Below are 19987 nucleotides of genomic sequence, written 5' to 3'. Positions count from 1 at the left end.
GCAGAGGGCAGTAAGTTAAAAAGGAGGTATAAAGGGAAGAGATAAGAAGGGAGGAGGGTACTTAATAGGTTGGTATTGTATATATGTGAGGAGATATGATGGAGAATGGAATTTCAAAGGGGAAAGTGGGGGGGGGGAGGGTATTACCATGGGATATTTTTTATAATCATGGAAAATGCTAATAAAAGTTGAGGAAAAAAGACCAACAACAAAAACAAACAAAAAAGAGTCCATTTGTGTGTATGTAGCAATGAATGTGAAACTTGTGGATTTTCATAAAGGGGGGAAAAAAATCTACGGACTGAAATCTTGGTAGGGTGGGATAAAAAGGTAATTAAAATTTGTTTTTGGAATCTATGTGTTTTCTTTTTACTACTTTCTTAAATAAGCATATGGTATTTTTGTAATAAGATATAAAAACTGGCCGGGCGTGGTGGCGCATGCCTTTAATCCCAGCACTCGGGAGGCAGAGGTAGGAGGATCACTGAGTTCGAGGCCACCCTGAGACGACATAGTGAATTCCAGGTCAGCCTGGACTAGAGTGAGACCCTACCTTAAAAAACAAGCAAACAAACAAACAAAAGATGTAAAAACTGTTTTAGAAGAGAAGGTGAGGTGCTGTGTGGCTATCTGCAATCTGAGGGGAGCCATAGTTACTTCTTGGGGAGGGTTAGAGGCCTGCCCAGGACACCCGTAATTCTGCCTCTGAAGGGGCCCTTAGCTCAGGTCTTCTGTGACGTTTCTGGTTGATCTCAAGGTCAGACCACTATGGGACACGTGTCTACCAATAGCCTTCAATGATTGCCTAGCCATGGGAGCCATCTCAGGGGTGCCCTGGAATCTAGGGTGATGTCCACAGATACCAGTCTTTCATCCAGAACTGAGAAATGGAAGCTTCTGGAAGCAAGGACACATGATGGCCTTAACTTTGGGATGGATCTTGACAGGGAGTTTACAGGTTCTCTGAGGGAAGCGTGGGCTCTTTTAACCTTGTGACCTCATGGCCAAAGACATTTGTGGGCCTTCCTCGGGTCCCATTGGCTGTTGAGAGGTGCAGATGACTGTTTCTGTGAGGAAGGTGTCTTGGAGCTTGTCAGGCCTTCGCGGTGTGGTCACACTCACTCCACCCTTTTTGCTTTGAGGATCCTTTTGGATGAAGTTGGTGGTTGACAGATTTGAGTACAAATCCCATTTAGTACTGATGGGACTCTTGCCAGTCGCTGGGTGGCTGGATGGATTAAAGGTAATATTTGGAAAGTGCCGGGGAGTTCACATGGGGCATTTGGGGAGGTGTCGCTTCTCTTCTCTTGGACTGGCCGAGAAGAAAGATGTGCAGGTTCATAGGTGGAGACAGGTGTGCCCAAAGTCCCAGCCACTCCTGAGAAATATTCCCATCCCCGAGAAACATTTGGCACCCTGTAGCTTGTTCCACAGTGCCCGTGGCTGCTGGCACGGTCTTGGTTGGATGAAGGGGGCTGCTGAGAGTGTGTCTCTGAGCTGGTGGCTTGGGTGAGACAGGAGCTGGAGCCTTGAGGTTGGTGTCGGGAAGAGCTGAATGGAGAGTCCTGGATTAGGGGTGGGGAGCCCAGGAGAATGTAGTACGGATCCAAATCAGCTTGTTAGAACAGTGGGAGCCCAACGAGATCTCTCCTGGGGCCACATGCCCCGAGCCCTCCGTTATCTTACTGTGGTCCCCTGCGGTAGGTACTGCCTTCCCTCTTTCACAGATGAGGGAATTTGAGGCTGGGGGAGTTGCATTACCTCCCCAAGGCCACATAGCTAGTAAGCGTGAGAGCTGGGCTTTGGATCCTGGCTGGTGTCTCCTTCCAAAGGCTCCACTCTTCCCGACGACTGACATTCTCCACTCGGATGCCCTAGGACATCAACTCTCATCCCATCAATCCCCCCTCATCTTGCTCCTGGTGCTTTTATGCTGTGGCCTGCCCCGGCCCGGTGTTGTATAAGCCAGTCTTGGGGTCCCTCAGACTTAGGGAGGCTTTCCCCAGAGTCCAGCTTCGGGTGGGAGGCGCGCTGGCTGCTGATGTTGAAGGCATGTACGCATGAGCTATGAGCTTAAAAATGGATTCTCCTCAACTGGGAGGGAGTCCTGATGACTGTGTGGGTTTTTAATGCATGCATTATTTATCTTGGGCTTGGAAAGTGACATTTGAAACTGGGGCTGTGGGGGGGGGATGGTGCTTAAAGACGTAAATCTTACCTCTAAATTGCAGTCCATTAATGGATTTTGTTTGGCAAAGACGAGCATGTGGGTTGAGCTGGAGGAGGGCTTGCGGGGGCCGGGCAGGTATTTTCCCCTGCCGCTGCCCAGTGGAGGAGCCAGGGGAAGGGCAGAGGTGAGCCATGCCCCTCTGCCCTGCACCATCCGGCTCTGCTCACCACCCCACTTCATTACAGCAGCAGCAGCTCCAGGCGCAGCACCTCTCCCATGCCACGCACGGCCCCCCGGTCCAGCTGCCGCCCCACCCGTCAGGCCTCCAGCCTCCTGGGATTCCCCCCGTAACAGGGAGTAGCTCTGGGCTGCTGGCCCTTGGTGCCCTGGGTAGCCAGGCCCACCTGGCAGTGAAGGACGAGAAGAACCACCATGAACTGGACCACAGAGGTGCGGCTCTAGCTGAAGTGGGCTGGGCTGGGCTGGGCGGCGCACCCGTAGACCCACCATGAGAGGACACGGCACATGTGCTGTCTGTCACCCTAGGATTGACCAGGAGTTAGCCAAAGACTTGAGGTACATGGACATCAGCCTCCCCCACCCCAACTTTCCGTTGTCCCTGATGTGGACCTGGTAACTTGCTCTGGAAGACATCTGCCACTTACCTACAGCACACCTTTCTTTGGCTTCCCAACAGCTCCCCACTCATCCTTTAGGGCAGATGCGGCCTTTTATTCTCCGAAGTGCTTAACTCAGGGCCCCAGTGTAGCCCTTTCTTGCCCTCTCCTTAGGCCCTGTCCTTAGTGTTTGTCCGGGGTCACACCTCCTCTGAGGTCACAAACCAGGCCCTGGGTGTTTCCCGAAGCACAGAAGCTGACATTTCAGAAGCCTCCAGGGAGACACATAGTTATTGCTTGAGAAAAGAGGTGTTGGGCTGGAAATGTAGCTCGCCTGGTAGATCGCTTGCCTTAGCATGCGCAAAGCCCCAAGTTCAGTGCCCAGCACCAGGTAAGTTGAACGTGATGGCACATTCCTGCAATCTCAACACGAAGGAAATGAAGGCAGGGAAACCAGAAGGTTTTTTTTTGGCTACATAAGCAGTTCCAGGCCAGTTTGGGATACATGAGACCTGTCCCCAAAAACGACCCCCTTTAATGGAGGTCATAGGTGTACTTGAGCAGAAAAGTAACTAAAATGGTTGAGATGAGAGCCTGTTCTCAACCTGGTCCTTGTGAGGACCCCAGAAGCTGCATTGAGTTGGGGTTCAGGGAAGGACAAGGCCTGGCTTCCTGGCAGCCCTTTAGTAAAGTTCCTAGTCTGTCCTTAGGTATGTATTGGATCACATGGCTAATGCCTTCTGAGCCCCCTGGGCACCAGGGGTTTGGAGGGTCACTATGCAGAGCTGGGCCACACTGTGTCCTAGGAGCGAGAGACCATGCTTATTTGTCCCCACAGTTGATGGCCCTCTGGGGTAGTGGGTGGAGCTGTTTAGCTGACCTTCAGTCTCCAGGGGCTTCTTGGCAAAGAAACAGAGAGAATGGTGTTAAGAAAACAAAACAATAAGAGCCCCTCCCAAATTCCTTTTTTAAAAAAAAATTAAAAAAAAAAAGCAAGCACTTTGTCAACTCCCAGATGTATGGCGTTTTGCAAAACAGGACCCTTCCCAAGCTTGTCAATCTTAGAGGGTTTGCTGCAGAGTAAATTGGGGCCCTTCTGATACACCACAGAAAACAAAACAAAAGGTCTCTCAGTCCCCACAGGGAACTGGTGAGAGAGGGCCCCTGGCATTGGAACTGGGGATCGCTTAATTTCCAAACAGAGAGAGCTAAATTCAAACTGAAAGTGTCACTTAATGGGTCCCTTGTCTTGGCTATTCCCAGAGACTGAGCCCCAGGCCGCCTTCCTATTGTAGAAACGAATCTCAAGAGTCAGCTGGGTCAAGACTGACCTTGTGTTTTTCTTTTCTTTCTTTTTTTTTTTTTTTTGTCTATTTTCATGGGGTCCTGGCCGTCTGTCTGTCCTGGCCGTCCTTCTGTCCTGGCCTGCCTGCCTTAAAGAGAGAGAGTCCAGTGCGGTAAGTGTGGGTGCTCTGGAGCCTGGTGGAGGGGGTTCCACTGAGGAGGGAGGAGTAGCCTGCAGCTTGTTCCCAGAGCTGTGGCTCTGAGCCTAGCTTGTGCTGTCCACATGGACCTCGGGGTTCTCTGTTTTGCTCTGGGAGTCAAAGCTGGGGTTTTACTGTTGGTTTGTGTGCATATCCTGGTGAGTGTCTTTTAATTCAGATCCAGTGGAAGCTCTAGTTTCTGTCTGTCCTATAGGAGTTGCTGTTGTCTGTTGGGGGTGACCTTCAGTCAGGGACGCCTGGTGATTCACTTGATTATTGTCAAATGACGAGCTTGGCTCCCTCTTAACATGAACTGAGCAGCCAGAGCCCTCACCTGACAGTTTCCAAGGGGCTTTATGGAGTCACCCGGCTGAGACCAGAGCTAAGGACCTGGGTGTCCCATGGGCTGGACCACGGTCCTTAGCTACCCTGCCGGTTGGATACCTGCCTATGGCATGATCCTGAATCCTCACTTCCTTCAAATGCCTGAGCTTTTACTTGGTTTTAAGAAAGTGCTAGCAACCAGGCATTGAGGCCAGGCCGCCTGCGTGTCTGCCAGCTCTGAGATTTGTTGTAAATCTTTCTGATCACACCGAGGCTCCGAGGTTCTGTTTCAAGTGAATAAGCCGGTGGAGTCTCAATTTTTTTCTTTTTTTTTCAAGAAAAAGAGAGAGAGAGAAACCCTCTAGCGATTAGTAGAGCTATTTTACTCCTCATCGTCATGCTTGCATCTGGGGCCGGCTCATCCGTTAGGATGGCTTTGGTCATTGCCTTGTGTTCAGTAGGACCTGGAAGGTCAGGCAGTTAACTAACCTTCCAGAGGCAGCGGCCTCCTCAGGCAGCTCCCTCGTCCTGACCTGCCCGCCTTTCCTGGCCCTCCCTCCATTCGGGCTGTTTTAGAAACATCCCATTAGCAGTACGTCTAACTGTCTTCTTGCCCTGCCTACGCGGTCAGAAATGCAGGTGCCCGCTTGGGCCCAGGGATGCTAAGTGCAGAAGAAAGGAATAATGGAGGCCCTAAAATGCATTTTGATGGCTTTAGCGCTCATCCCCCAAACAGGTGGTTTTTGGAGAGACCGTTTGCCTACACAGGCAGACGTGGGCTGGATTGGGACCCTCTCCGGCGTAGCTGTATGAGATGTGGTAGTTTCTTGGCTCCTTTGAGCCATGAGCCTGTTTGCTTCCGTGTGCCATGGGAATTAGGAAGGGCCCCGTGGTAACGTAACTTTGCCTAGCCGGTCCTCCCGTAGGAAGTGGGTGCTTGGAGCCTGACACCCTCCTTCTCCCTCATCTGCTTTTGTCTTTGGGCCTCTGTGGATGCCATCTTTCTTCTAAAAGCCCAAGTGTGAGCTCTTCTCCACCCCGCCAGCGATGGCTGGCGTTCTTGCAGGGCAGAGCCATGGAGGCTGCCGGGAGAATGGACTGGGAATGAATCAGACACCATCCCGGGGCTGGGTAGCTCGGGGTCGGAGCCCCCCGGGGGGCTGTGTGCTTGTGGTGGTGACGCTGGGCGGTGTCGACTGACATAATCAGCCCTTGGAAACCAGGTTGTCAACAGATGAGGCCTCCGGCAGGAAGGACAGAGCTGTGTCTGAGCGGGAGGGGGGGGGGCGGCCACGGGTGGACAGGCTGGAAGCTGTCCCAGAGGGGTTAGTCTAGAGTCCAATTAGAGGTACCTTCATTCATATTTCCTTGCCTAGCCGAAGCAATAAAAAATACTTAGTTTTTTGGCCGCCTGCCAGCCAGAGGCGGGCTGGATCGATGCCGCTAAATGCCTGACATGACTCTCCGGTAGCGGTGAGGGTTTTCAGCCTGACTGCGTGAGAAGAAAGAGCTCGCTGTTCTCCCGAGCCCGTGCACCGGGTCGCAAGGAGAAACATGAGCAGCCACCCCCTCCTCTCCCCTCCAGCCAGCCCGAGGGGCTGGAAGCATTTCTGCTTAGCACGGGGTGGCCGCCACCATTGGAGGAAATGAAATGAAATGACGGTGATTTTTTTTTTTTTTTTTTCTGCTGGGCGCTTGCAGCAGCTAATTGAATTGCGGCTGTGCGTGCATCACCGCCGCGCTCGCACGGCTGTGGGGAAGGTTGAGCTGCAGTTCCATTATAACCTCCGTTTTTTTTTTTTTTTTTTTTTCTTTTTTTCCCTTCTTCAAGGCTTGATAACTCTGCCATTTTAATTTGCTCCAGGCAGAAACTTGGCAGGGAAGGGCTGCCCAGAAACCGGCTTAGGAAAGGAAATTAAGTTCTGCGGGTTGGCTCCCTCCCTCCCGCACCGTTCTTCCAAAACACCGTCCACCTGCTGTCCAGCTTGTTCCCTTCCCAGTGACCCCTGCCTTTGGGCCTGCCGTGTGGCCTCTGGTTTTAAAAAAAAAAAAAAAATGGGGGAGACGAGAAGTGAAGGCCCGCCACACTTGCCTTGGAGGGCTTTCTCTTCTGAACAGATGTCCTTGTGTTCCCACCTGACTCCCCCCACATCTTGATCTCCCCAGGTCTGTGGACCTGCTGGTCTTTTTCTCCCCTGTAGTTAGACCTCTGTCAGCTCGTGCAGGACGACAGTCTGTCTGGATCGTCCCCACCACCCCTGGTATCCAGTGCCAGGCTGACCCGGGGCAGGTGCTCCGAATATATGGGCATTGCATACTGCTCTTCCTGTCGCTGATAAGTGTCTGAAAGAAACAACCGAAGGGGGACAGAGGTCTTACTTGGCTCATGGTTTGATCGGGTATAGTCTGCCATGACAGAAGTTAGCACTCGGCTTGTGACTGGGGCAGCAGGGCGTGTGAGGGGCTGGTTACACCGGGGTGGGAAGTGGAGTCAGCCCTGGGTCTCTTACGTCCTGCCATCCTGGCCTTGCGGCCGCCAGCTGGGCCCCATGTCCACAAGACGTTCCCCATGTTCCCCCCGGAGAGGGCCCGCTGCGGTGGGCTGTGGGGGTCATCGCACATTCAAGCCACAAGAGGAGGTGGCGGGGAGAGAGCGAAGGTATAAGTTCTTAGAAAGGCATAAACCCCAACGACATTCAGGGCACGCCCAGCCTTCCATGTTTGCAGCAAGCGCCAGCGGCTCCCTTCCCTGCCCACGGCTGCAGGGTACCTCACCCCATCCTCCAGGAGGGCGCCTTCCCCCCTGCATCCCTGTCACCATTCTCCTGTCCGAGATTATCCCCTTTCACGGCCCGCAGTCCCCAGGGATTCTCCCGGCCCCTAGCTCTGGAGTCGCAGGAGAATCCCTCCTTGAGCCCTTGCTTTTCCTGGCGGGAAGCACCTGGGTTTCCCTTGCGGTTGCTTTCTGCTCGGCCTCTCAGCACCATCTGCAATTCCTCGGGCCTTCTCTCTGCCTGGAAGTGGTTCCTGGCTTCCCAACCGAAAGGGTTGCTGACCCTGCAAACTTTTTTTTTGTTTTGTTTTTGAGTAGGATCTCACTCTAGCCCAGGCTGAGGAGCTCACAACACTCCTCCTACCTCGGCCTCCCGAGTGCTGGGATTAAAGGCGTGCACCAGACTTTTTTTTTTTTTTTTTTTTTTATAATAAGCCTGGCGTCTTCCAGTTGCTTGAGGCCTGGCTGTGGGGGAGTGGAGTGGTCTCAGTTGTTTGTTGACACTTATTTAGCACTTGGTTGGCAGCCTGACGTGAGCCTCCCTCCCGCCTGCCCTCCGTCTCGTTCCTGTCCCACTCATGATAGAAGGACCAATGCCTAGCCCCACCCAGGGTTCCAGTGCTTTCAAGACTCCTCCTTCTTTTGAGCAAATAAAGTGTGGCAGCTGCCAGAGGGACAGTGAGGGGCACACGGGAGCGCCTCATTCTCAAGGGGCATGGCCGTAAGGGCCAACTCACTCTTTGCAAGTTTGATTATTGGATAGCAGTGCCTCACTTCCGAGGGGAATAGTGTATATTTCTGGGAAGCTTCTAGAGACCCAGGGAGCCTGACGGTTCCCCCTGAGAGCCAGATCTGAAGGCACCCGGGGTGGGAGATGTCTTCCCTCTTCCACCTACACATACTTGTGTCGGGGCTCTGTTCAGAACCATACAAGGTCTTTTTTGTTGTTGTTTGTTTTGGTTTTTCAAGATAGGGTCTTGCTGTAGCCAGGCTGCCCTGGAATTCACTATGTAGTCTCAGGGTGGCCTCAAACTCATGGTGATCTTCCTACCTCTGCCTCCAGAGTGCTGGGATTAAAGGCACGTGCCACCATGCCTGGCCAATGCAGTTTTTTTAAAAAATTATTTTATTTATTACTTATTTGCGAGAGAGACGGAGAGAGAATGGGAGTGCCAGGGTCTTTAGCCGCTGCAAACGAACTCTAGACACATGCACCACCTTGTGCATCTGGCTTATGTGGAGAATGGGGAATCGGACCTGGGTCCCCCGGCTTTGCAGGCAAGGAAGGGCCTTAACTGCTAAGCCATCTCTGCAGCCCAATTCGACACGTTTTTGACTGCAGCCCCTTCCTTTGCTTGCAGAACAACTCAGTGTCACCTTCAGAAAGCCTTCGGGCCAGTGAGAAACATCGGGGCTCCGCAGATTACAGCATGGAAGCCAAGAAGCGGAAGGCAGAGGAGAAGGACAGTCTGAGCCGATACGTACGTCGGGGGTGGCACGTGCCACCGGGCTCCGTTGGGTAGGACAGGGCCGAGCTAGCTTGAGCCGTGCGTTTCCAGCCCTTGCGGTGTTGGGCAGTGAGTCTGAGAGACCGGTGGGACAAGGCCTGGGCTCATGCATGCACCATGGGCTACTGAGCCTCTATGGAAGCAATGCACAAGGAAGTTGTCCCTGTCTGCATGGGACCTGGGGAGAGCTGTAAGCTCTTCCGGACAGCCAGCATCATGCTGCCACCAGAGTGCTTGAGAATCCCCGCGTGTCCAAAGGACAGTGCCCGTACGTGGGTCCTCAGCCATCCGCCCCTGGGCATTCAGCCATGGAGCCGTTGCTTTGAGCAGCCCACTAATGCCCTGACTCTAGCCACTTAAGACCCTAGTGGGATGGCGTGGCATGTCTCCGTTTGCCAGGCCGAGCAGAGGTGGGAGCTAGGACTTGGGTGGGCTCGGGCTAAGCCTCCTTCAGCCTCTTGGCTGCCCCCTCGCTTTGGATTGCATCGCACACTCAAAGCTTGGCTGTATTTCTGTGAGAGGGTGCGAGTCACCCCACCCCACAGCGTGGGGAGTGCTCAGGTGAGAGGGGTCTGCTGCCCCGTGAATGACGGTGACCAGAGCACCAACTGGGAAGAAGGTTCTGGCTTTGGAGAGCTGGGGAGTATGGTAACGGGGCTGACAACTGTGCCCAGAGTGCAGGAAGAAGGCCGGCTGTATCCCGTTGCCTGGAAAGGATGGAAGGGACAGTAGATACAGCATGGGCTGGGGGAGCTGGGAGAACAAAGTTGGATTTTCTCATTGCTGGGCTATGAGTGGGCTCTTACTGGCCGGTGGGTTTCTGTCTTGATTGTAGGACAGTGACGGGGACAAGAGTGATGACCTTGTGGTGGATGTCTCCAATGAGGTAAGCGCAGACACCCCCATAGCAGGAAACTTCCAGCTGGGGTGGTTTAGACCCACCCTCCCCAAGCGTGAAGCCATCCCTCATTTGGGGGCTTACAGGAAGGCAGGGCATTGCTGCATGGTGGCTGGGCATATGAGGGTGCTGAAAGACCCTAGGTAGGGACTGTCTTCCAGTTCCACAGTCCTCCAGGAGGATCTGTTCTCACCATCAAGATATGGGGGCAGGGAGCCTCTCCCAGGGGCTCAGCCTCAGCAAGGCAACCCTTGCTAGAGAGACACAAGGCCCAGCTCCGTCCTGCCTGCTGGGATTCTGGACTGGTGCGCGATTGGATTCACATCACTCCTCCTCCCCCCACCCAGGCCTCCGTCTCCCTCTCTGCCAAGTGAAGGGCTCCAGCCGGAGAGGTTGCCAAGAGCTAGGTGTCCCCATCTGTGGCCTTTTGACTTCCTGCTTCCAGGGCAGGAAGGACTAACCTGCCCGTAGCTTGCAGAGCTCTGCATCTCTTGTGCTTGCAGGACCCAGCAACGCCCCGGGTGAGCCCTGCACACTCCCCTCCCGAAAACGGGCTGGACAAGGCCCGTGGTCTGAAAAAGGACGCCCCCACCAGCCCTGCCTCGGTGGCTTCCTCCAGTAGCACACCTTCCTCCAAGACCAAAGACCTTGGTCATGTATGTGGAAACTGCCCTGGTGCCTGTTGGGGGCTCGGGAGGGAGTTGAGGGGAGGCGGGGTGCACAAGGCAGTGCCAATTGCAGGGCCCTGTGGAGACTGTGGTAGGCACTGACAGTTTCAATCCCGACCTTGTTTCCATACTGGCCAGGCCCCACACTAGTGAATGTTTCTGAGCATTAGCCGCTGCAGGTGTAAAACAGCAGCCTGCCACGTGGGGGTATCCGTTGTGTAGAAGGTCCGATATCGGGGCTCCAGCTGGGGGGTTTCACGTGGGACCTGGGCGAGGTGTTCTGCATGGCTCTCGGGAGAAAGGAACCCTTACAGTTCCCCTTGGTCTCTGTGTCTTCCCTTCTCAGAACGACAAATCATCCACCCCGGGGCTCAAGTCCAACACACCAACTCCTAGGAACGATGCCCCAACTCCAGGCACCAGCACCACCCCGGGGCTCCGCTCAATGCCAGGCAAACCTCCAGGCATGGACCCGATAGGTATAATGGGTAGGCACCGTGGGGCCCACGTTGATGCGATGGGAGGCAGAGGCGGGTCCTGGCCAAGATGGAGCCACATGAAGGAAGTGGGGCTGCTCCGGATCTGCCCCTGGGACGTCACAGTCAGGTTTGAGGAAATAGACCCCTAGGCCTTCCATACTGCTGTGTCAGAGCTCGCTGGGCCAGCACTGCTGGCCCCAGTGTGTGGAGGGAGCAACAGACAGGCCAAGGCACCCCGAGACCTGTTTTTGGCCCTGTCGTTAGTTTTTAGTAAGGCTCTGGGCCTCTTTGTACTGCTCTATTAAAAGGTGGATGCAGGGCTGGAGAGATGGCTTAGTGGTTAAGCGCTTGCCTCTGAAGCCTAAGGACCCTGGTTTGAAGCTTGATTCCCCAGGATTCACGTTAGCCAGATGCACAAGGAGGCGCACGCATCTGTAGTTCATTTGCAATGGCTGGAGGCCCTGGTGCGCCCATTCTCTCTCTCGCTCTCTGCCTCTTTCTCTCTCTCTCTGTCACTCTCAAATAAATAAATAAAAATAAAAATAAATTTTTTAAAAAAAAGGTGGATGCAGCTCCTGACTCCAACCTTGGGCTTCCAAATCAGTGCAGGCAGCTTCAGAACGTAGGGGAGGGACTGGAGTTTGGCCAAGAGGCGTCCACAGCTTCTGCGTGAGGGATGGAGCCCCTCCCACTGATGGCCATTCTCCACTGACGGCCGCCTCCTTGCAGCCTCGGCCCTCCGCACACCCATCTCCATCACCAGCTCGTACGCGGCCCCCTTTGCCATGATGAGCCACCATGAGATGAACGGGTCCCTCACCAGCCCCAGTGCCTACGCCGGCCTTCACAACATCCCGCCGCAGATGAGCGCAGCCGCCGCCGCCGCCGCCGCCGCCTATGGCCGATCGCCAATGGTGAGCTTTGGAGCTGTACGTAGACCTTTTAGCTCCTTTTTGGTGGGGGACTGGGCAGGGAAGTAGGCAGCTGGTGGGGGCTGGGTATAGACTCCCAGTAACTTCACTGGGAGGAGAACATTTAATCAGAGAGAATTGACATTTAGTTGAAAGAATGCAACCATGAGGCGGCCGACCCGGGTCCCACCTCCATTTGCCTCTCCGTCCAGTGGCGACCTCAACAGGGCCGCCTCACAAGGCCACCCCCCTTGTAGTCTGAGACCTGGAGCTAATGAATGAGTCTCACTCAGTAAGAGCCGGGCGACATCCGTGTAACGGGTTTGGCAAGTGGGGCTGCCAGTGACAATCAGAGCTGTCTTTTTCAAGAGCATTTCTCCTTACTTCTGTACCCGGGTTACCGTGTGACAGGCTCATGTCACATTCAGGACGGAGAGAGGTAGAGCGGGGGCTCACTCCACCTGGCTGAGCAGGAAGCTTATCGGCTCAGAAGCCTGCCCCCGGCCCCTGCCCATTTTGCCCCCCGTCTTGGGCTGGGCTGAAAGCAGCTCTGCTCAGCTCTGCAGCGGAGGGAGTGGCCAGCTCAGAGGACGGCGGTGGAGGGGAACAGGAGTCGGGGCACTTGTGGTGACAGAGTGACTCGGGGCCACTTACTTATGTACGCCTTTCCTTTCAGGTTGGTTTTGACCCTCACCCTCCCATGCGGGCCACAGGTCTGCCCTCAAGCCTCGCCTCTATTCCCGGAGGGAAACCGTAAGGAGTGGCTGGGCTTCTGGCTTTGTGGGGCAGACAGGGAAAAACAGACAGCAATAACGAAAACCTCCCGACCTACACCCCTCCCCCCAGAGCACAGGCTTGCGGGGTGCTCTGCCTCCCTGAGATGGTTGTCTCTCACGGGTACATAGTCCCGAGTCAGGAGCATCAAGGCCTGGGGTACTAAGCGCTTATAACCTAAGCTCACAGCGCTGCACAGGACCTTGGAGATTCCATTGGCTTCTCCTTGCTGGAAAGGCAGCCGGCTGTTTGCTCACAGCCCTTCCAGGCTTCTCGTTGTCCTGGCCCACTGCTCCCCTGCAGAGCGTGTTTGGCCTGACCTCCACGCCATGGGCTGGGAAATCAGAAGACTGAACATCCCTGCCATGAGAGCCTTCCCTGCATGTCAGTGGTCCTCGGGCCTTCATGGCTTGTGGAGAACATGCCCGCGGTCACCCAACACAGGGGCAGACCTAGTTGGCTTCCTGGGGCTGTGAGGTGGGGTACCCTCTGCAGTCTGCTTTCAGAAGAACGAGCAGATTCCCTTTCCCTAAGACCCCTGGCTCATAAAGTGGGAGGTGGCGTTTAGCCCGGTCCTTTCCTAGGTTGGCGTATCTGGGGGCATTAGTAATGGAAGGAAAGGGCATTCCACGGTGAAATCTCATAGGGAGAAAGTAAGAGTCAAGGTTGGAATGTTAAGCAGGCCCCCACCCTGGTAGAGCCGTTCCCAGTCCCCTAGAGGCGGGTGGGTTTAAAGAATGTGGGAGAGAGCACCCTGGAGGCGGAGCCATAGTCAGGATGATACATGTTGGCCTGAGTGGGGGCTTGCGGGAACTATGAAACCCTATGGTATGTGGGGGGGTCGGAGGCGGTAGCAGTAGTGACAGGTCTCCCTGTTTCAGGGCGTACTCCTTCCACGTGAGCGCTGATGGGCAGATGCAGCCCGTGCCCTTCCCCCATGATGCACTGGCAGGCCCTGGCATCCCCAGGCACGCCCGGCAGATCAACACACTCAGCCACGGGGAGGTGGTATGCGCCGTGACCATCAGCAACCCCACTCGCCACGTCTACACGGGTGGCAAGGGCTGCGTGAAGATCTGGGACATCAGCCAGCCTGGCAGCAAAAGCCCCATCTCCCAGCTGGACTGCCTGGTGAGAATCAGGGGGCTCCAGGCATCTCCTCCGGTGCCTGGAACACGGGAGGGTCAGAGGGGTGGTCCGCGTGCCTGTGGGCCTGGCTCAGCCCTGGGTTGGTTAAAGCAGCTTTGTGCAAGCTGGCTAGTGTGACTTCTGTAAGAGCGGATGACTGAACTTGGGGACTTTGTGGAGAAGGGCGGGAAGGAGACTGAATGGATTGTGGACCGGGGAGGTGGGGCGAGTCTGGCGGCCGCTGGGTGCGAAGGGAGGCTTGGAGCTTGGGGTTACACGGATGCTAAGTGTGGTTTTCTCTAGTCTGTGGCGAAGTAAGTGGGCAGTGCGTCACCCTGCCCTTCTCCCTCCAGAACAGGGACAACTACATCCGCTCCTGCAAGCTGCTCCCGGATGGGCGCACGCTCATCGTTGGTGGTGAGGCCAGCACACTCACCATCTGGGACCTGGCATCGCCCACACCCCGCATCAAGGCCGAGCTGACGTCCTCGGCCCCGGCCTGTTACGCCCTGGCCATCAGCCCCGACGCCAAAGTCTGCTTCTCCTGCTGCAGCGACGGGAACATTGCTGTGTGGGACCTTCACAACCAGACGCTGGTCAGGTGAGGCTGGTGTGGGGAAGAGCTGGGCTGCACCCAGGGCGCTTGGTGGCACAGAGAGGTGGCGGGAAGGGGACAGCGGCATAAGGGGGCTGTAGGGAGAGGGTGGAACTGGAGCAGGTCCAAAAGGGCAGCATGGGGCTGGAGAAGTGGCTCAGCGGTTAAGACGCTTGCCTGCAAAGCCCGAGCAGCCAGGTTTGATTCCCCAGGACCCACCTAAAGCCAGATGCCCAAAGGTGGCGCATGCATCTGGAGTTTGTTTGCAATGGCTAGAGGCCCTGGCGCCCCCATTCTCTTTCTCCCTCTATCTGCGTCTTTTCTCTCTTTGTTTCTTTCTTTCCCTCCTTCCCTCTCTTTCTTAAATAAATAACAAGTTTTACTAGAGGGTAGCATAGTCAATGGAGATAGCACAGGGTAGGACTAGGGTTCTGGGAACAGAACTGCTGAGTTTGAATTGTGTTTTTGAAATGACCTCGTTGTGGGCCACTTAACCTCCTGTGTAAACTGGGGACCGTGGAGCATCCTTTGAGTCACAGCACCATGCCATGGTGGGCAGTATTACGAGCCCACAGCGGGTTCTGTGCCTGCCAGCCAGCTGGCTGTGTTACCCACCCTATATACCCTTGGGCACACTTTGGACCTCGGCCTTGTAATCTCTGCAGCGTGAGGAGGGTGATTCAGGAAAACCCATGCAGAGTGTGCCCTGGGGGAGCTGTGTCTCCAAGGCTTGCTTACTCTCAATTGCCTCCCAGAATCCTCTAGAACTGTCTTGATTTTCTTTCCTTTCTGACCTCAGTTCTGCCAGAGCAGTGGGCTCCATGAAGGGGGTCCGCCTCGAGGGACTTGGCGTCAGGAGTTATGTCCCCTTTTCTCAGGGGACCGCCCTAGGCACACACCCATGAGTGGAGTAGGAAGGGCCAGCCTCGCTCTGCTTCTTGCTCACTGAACTGGTGGCACACGGCACAGCCCCCTTGGACCTCAGTTTCCCCTTTGAGCCCGCTTCCTGGAATAACTGATAATCATGGGCTCCCTGGGACTCAACCCTTTCCCTCCCTGCTCGGTCTTCGTAGGCAGTTCCAGGGTCACACAGATGGAGCCAGCTGTATAGACATCTCCCACGACGGCACCAAGCTGTGGACCGGCGGCCTGGACAACACCGTGCGCTCCTGGGACCTGCGGGAGGGCCGGCAGCTGCAGCAGCACGACTTCACGTCCCAGGTGCGCAGCCCCGGCGTTAGGTCCCCCTCCTGTCCGGGGCCCCAGCGTCCGGGCCATGGGGACAGAGGGACCTCTCAGGGCCATCATTGCCAAGGTAGCACCCAAGAGCAATCCAGGAAGGCATCTTGGAGGAAGCGGCAGCGAGGATGCATTTGAACCAGCTGAGGGGACTCAGTTCCTGGCTCCCACTGTTGGAGCTATGTCTTCTTGTGTGGTGTGTGGAAGAAGTATTCAGTCTTTTAGCGTTTCAATTTCTTCTGCCTTTTTTTTGTTTTTGTTTTTGTTTTTGTTTTTGTTTTTGTTTTTGTTTTTGAGGTAGGGTCTCACTCCAGCCCAGGCTGAACTGGAATTCGCTCTGTAGTCTCAGGGTGGCCTCGAACTCATGGCGATCCTCCTGCCTCTGCCTCCCGAGGGCTGGGGTTAAAGGCGTGTGCCACCACGCCCCGGCTGTCTTCTGCTTTTCTTAAAGAGAGATTGCCTTTGTACTGGCAGAGGGCGCCTTGGAAATGAAGGACCCTGTGTTCCTCTGGGTTTGAACCCTGGCTCCGCTGCTTGCCTTTCTAGTCAGTGGCTTGTCGTCCCTCAGCACTTGGCTTCCGCACTTAACAGGGTGGAGCGGAAGTGCCATCCTGGGTCAGCGGGCAGCTGATAACGTTCGTGGGCTTTGCTTTGTGGATGGTGAGGTGGGATGGCGGGGGCGGGGGAGGGGAGACCTGTGCCTGGCCTTGGGAGCCGCCCTAGCCTCGTGGACAGTGGGCGCTGAGCCGTCTTGTCCCCACAGATCTTTTCGTTGGGTTACTGCCCCACCGGGGAGTGGCTGGCCGTGGGCATGGAGAGCAGCAACGTTGAGGTGCTGCACCACACCAAGCCTGACAAATACCAGCTGCATCTGCACGAGAGCTGTGTGCTGTCCCTCAAGTTCGCCTACTGTGGTGAGTCCCCGGGCCCCAGGTCTGGCACGGGCCGGGCCGGGAGGGGGGGGGGGTCATTGCCTCTTGAACACCTTGCAGGGGATCGTCCTTGTTTCTTGGACACGGAGCTCTCTCAGGACAGTGTGGCGGGGCCCTTCCTTACTCTTGGCCTGAGTAAGGAGCAGGTCACAAACAGTACAGCTGTTACCTCTGTAGACTGTGGCTATAAGCTTTGCCAACTGACACCCTGCTCCTTCCTGTGAGCCGTGCAGACGCACACGGACACATGTCCACCCTCTCTGAGGCTCCCCGAGAATAGAGAGGCCCGTGGCTTTTGAGGGGAGGAGGTGTCATGATGAGGGTATGCAGAGCCGCGGCTCGGAGTCCATTCACTGCTGTCTTTGCCCGGCCCGTCTCTGTACTGTTGGGGTTCTGATATTCCCAGCAGTCAATGCTGCCTTCCAGTAGCAGATTGAGAAGGGGCAGTGGGTTTACTGCAGTGGAAGGCTTTGGTACAATTAGCTGCAAATCTTAGCTTCCTGTCCTGGCTCCTCCCACCTCTTCCCTGAGCTGGCAGAGAGAGAGAGAGGAGTCCTGTGGGTGCCTGGCAGGTCTCTGGGTATTAATCGCAGCAGCGACCGTGTCTGCAGCAGATCTCGCTCTAGAAGACGGGGCGCCTCAGCCTCAGGGTGCCTTTGCTTCTGCCCACAGGCAAGTGGTTCGTGAGTACGGGGAAAGACAACCTTCTCAATGCCTGGAGGACGCCCTACGGAGCCAGCATCTTCCAGGTACATGAGTCTCCTGTGCTCTTGGCACTCGCTCTGCCCAGGTCGGGGCAAGAGTGGTGGGAAGCAGGACAGGCAGAGCTGGGAACAGATCTACCTCGGCTCCTTTCCCGATTGCTATTGCTATTGGAGACCCAAGATGAGTTCTTCAGAGGAGAGGGCTTGGAGGAACACAGCGAGACACCCCTGTTGCCCATCTTTCTGGCGCTCGGGGCGGAGGGTCTGTCTCCCGCCGGCGCTGCGGCTCAGAAACGGCCCTCCCCGCCCGTGAACTTGGCACAGCTGCTCACACTGGGCCCATTGAGGAGCCTTCCCCGTCTTAGGCAGATAGGAAGGGGATCCCTTGGCGTGTGCTGAGCTCAGGGCTGGGACTACGGGGGGGGGGGGGGAGGTGATTCCATTCAGAGTGCTGAAGTGCCAGGGGAGGCGTTACCCACAAATGAATTCCCGTCTCCACCACCCCCCACACGCTGAATGCCTTTTTGTTTCTCCCTGTCTTCCTCCTCCAGTCCAAGGAATCCTCGTCTGTCTTGAGCTGTGACATTTCAGCGGATGACAAATATATTGTAACAGGCTCTGGTGACAAGAAGGCCACTGTTTATGAGGTCATCTACTGAACAAGGACTCCTAACAGGGCTGTCAAACTCTAGGAGACACCAACGCGGCTCTGACAGGGAGACGCGTGCCAGGTCCCCAGGATGGCAGAGGAAGGGGCCGGCAGTGAGCGTTGTGGGGGCTGTGCTCCTGTGGGCGAAGAGGATGTGCGCCCCGTCACGGCCCGGGCTCCTGGGTGTGGCTTGATGTGTCTCACAGACTCAGATGGGCTTTCTCCTCTCCCCCTTAACAAGTTTTGGCAGATGCTACAAATAGATTTATTTGGAGGCGTCTGCCTTCGGTTCTCCCACGGACACCCTCCTGAGTCTATGTCTCTTCCTGTCCCCAGCCCCCCCCACCCCCCATTTTTTTTTAAACCTGTCCTCTTCCCCACCCTGGGTCGGGGACACTGGATTGACCACATTGTTGTGTTGGGGAGGGGTCTCTCTCGTTCCAGATTGTGCAGTGCACAAAGTTTGTGAAAAATGTAAATAACAGACTGCGGTTGCGGACTGGCCAGTGGGGGGGGGGGGGTGTCCCTTCCCACCGGAAGCTCACCGTGTATTTTGCCTGCTGTATTTGTAATCCACTCGTGGTGGTGGCCTTTCTTTTTTTTTTTTTTTTTTCTTTTCTTTTCTTTCTTTTTCTTTTTCTTTTTTTAAACAGGCGTTCTCATCAGGGAATGGTGGCAGGGAGAGGGGATGGAATTGAGAGGAACATCCAGGGTTGGGGAATACCAGCCTGCCACCAGGCATCACAAGGGTGAGCACCAGCCTGGGCACATGAGAATGGAGTGCCAGCCAGCCAGATGAAGTGACGGGCAGTAGTACTGGGGCTGAGCCGGCTTAGGCTGCCGTCCACAGGAGCAGCGAGGACTTCCTGTGGGCTGCTCTGCTCTGCCTGACCCTTGCCCATCCTCACATCTCCGCGTCTGTCTCTTGCCTCTCTCCTCCTGAGCCCGTCTTTCTCTTTGGTGCACACTCCGTCATGGTGATGAGAAATGGAGGTTCAAAGGAACACCCTCTCTGGCTCTCTTTCAAGCGCAGCCTAGAAAGGACACCACATTAAAGAGGGAAAGTGTAGCCACTCAGCTCAGGGAGCTGCCAGAGGAAACAGCAACTGGCGTGGGTGCTTTTTTTTTTTAATTTGAATAAAAAAAAAATAGAAGTGATGTCCTTTTATAAGTAAGATGCCTTCTCCCCTTTCCTGCTTTCAGCCCCACCTCCCTGAGGCGGGGGGAGGTTTCAGACAGTCACCCCAGGGGTTGTGAGTCAGAGGAGGTTCCCTCTGCCATTCCTGGGCAGAGAGGGCCGGGGGGCTGGGGGACTCTTGCAGCTTTCACGGGCTCCGGCAGATTACAGGTGGGTTGTCATCGTCTGCAGGTGCCACTTTTTGGTACCAATGTTCGAAGTATTAGGATTTTGTCTTTACTTTGGTCCTTTTTTTTGTTGTTACCCATTTAAAGAGACGCTAAAAAGGCCATGTGAAACCTGGTGGCGGGCTCTCCGTGGATGTAGCATATGGAAGAGAGCTTTTCTATTGCCTTTTTATGGATTATTTTATAATCTGGGACTCGGTCTGGGAGGAGGAAGGTGGGGCTCCCAGGAAACCTGCCTGTCTCCCGGTGATCGGGCCAGAAGCTTCCCCGACAGGGTGCAAAAGTCTGGTCGCACCGCTGGTGCGAAACCTCGCACCTTCCTGCGGAGTGGGGCTGGGGCCATCCAGAGCCTGTCTGTCTGTCTGTCTGGGTCTCAGATATTCACTGGCCACCTCTTGTCAAGGCTTTAGCCAGAGGGGAGGGTGAGGATAGAAGAAAGTTATTCCTGAAGAAAAAAAAAAAATGAAAAGTCATTGTAATGAGCTGTTTTTATATTTTTAAAAGTTACTATTTAAAGGTTGGTTTGATTGTTGCGTCTTAATTGCCTTTGTCCGGTGTGTTGGTTGCGCCCGAGCCGAGAGAACTGGAACTGTGGCCCACCTTGAACTGGGATGTGCAAGCAGGCGCCCGTGGCAGAGCTCCCCCCCGCCCCCGCACCTCTCCCTTCCCAAGCCACCCCTCAAGAAGTGGGATCCCCCCCAGGGCTGTTAATGGGGGGACACTTTTTAATCCAGGGCCTTCCTCTGTACCTTGGGCAATTTCGGGTCCC

The 19987-nt window shown here is 55.3% G+C and overlaps 1 protein-coding gene across 14 annotated transcripts in view; it reads left to right on the top strand.

The window, feature by feature from the left end:
* Tle3 (TLE family member 3, transcriptional corepressor) overlaps positions 1-19759 on the top strand; it is a 49711-nt gene extending 29952 nt beyond the window's left edge. For 3 of the 14 annotated variants that reach the window (XM_004666727.2, XM_004666728.3, XM_045160109.1), the window contains exons 7-20: positions 2416-2620; positions 4228-4244; positions 8730-8849; positions 9712-9762; positions 10278-10430; positions 10789-10930; positions 11651-11850; positions 12509-12585; positions 13488-13737; positions 14088-14335; positions 15403-15550; positions 16332-16482; positions 17173-17249; positions 17756-19759. In XM_004666727.2, coding sequence (XP_004666784.1) covers positions 2416-2620; positions 4228-4244; positions 8730-8849; positions 9712-9762; positions 10278-10430; positions 10789-10930; positions 11651-11850; positions 12509-12585; positions 13488-13737; positions 14088-14335; positions 15403-15550; positions 16332-16482; positions 17173-17249; positions 17756-17863 — 1947 coding nt within the window. In that variant the 3' untranslated portion in view covers positions 17864-19759. The remainder of the gene's footprint in view (positions 1-2415; positions 2621-4227; positions 4245-8729; positions 8850-9711; positions 9763-10277; positions 10431-10788; positions 10931-11650; positions 11851-12508; positions 12586-13487; positions 13738-14087; positions 14336-15402; positions 15551-16331; positions 16483-17172; positions 17250-17755) is intronic. The other 11 variants (XM_045160106.1, XM_004666731.3, XM_045160103.1 and 8 more) reach the window with 7 other exon arrangements.
* Positions 19760-19987: the final 228 nt, after the last annotated feature.

Source organism: Jaculus jaculus, chromosome 10 (genome assembly GCF_020740685.1).
Source record: "Jaculus jaculus isolate mJacJac1 chromosome 10, mJacJac1.mat.Y.cur, whole genome shotgun sequence".
In the NCBI taxonomy this organism is placed as follows: Eukaryota; Metazoa; Chordata; class Mammalia; order Rodentia; family Dipodidae; genus Jaculus; species Jaculus jaculus.
The sequence above is the reverse complement of the archived record's forward strand: the minus strand, read 5'-3'. Positions and strand labels throughout refer to the sequence as shown.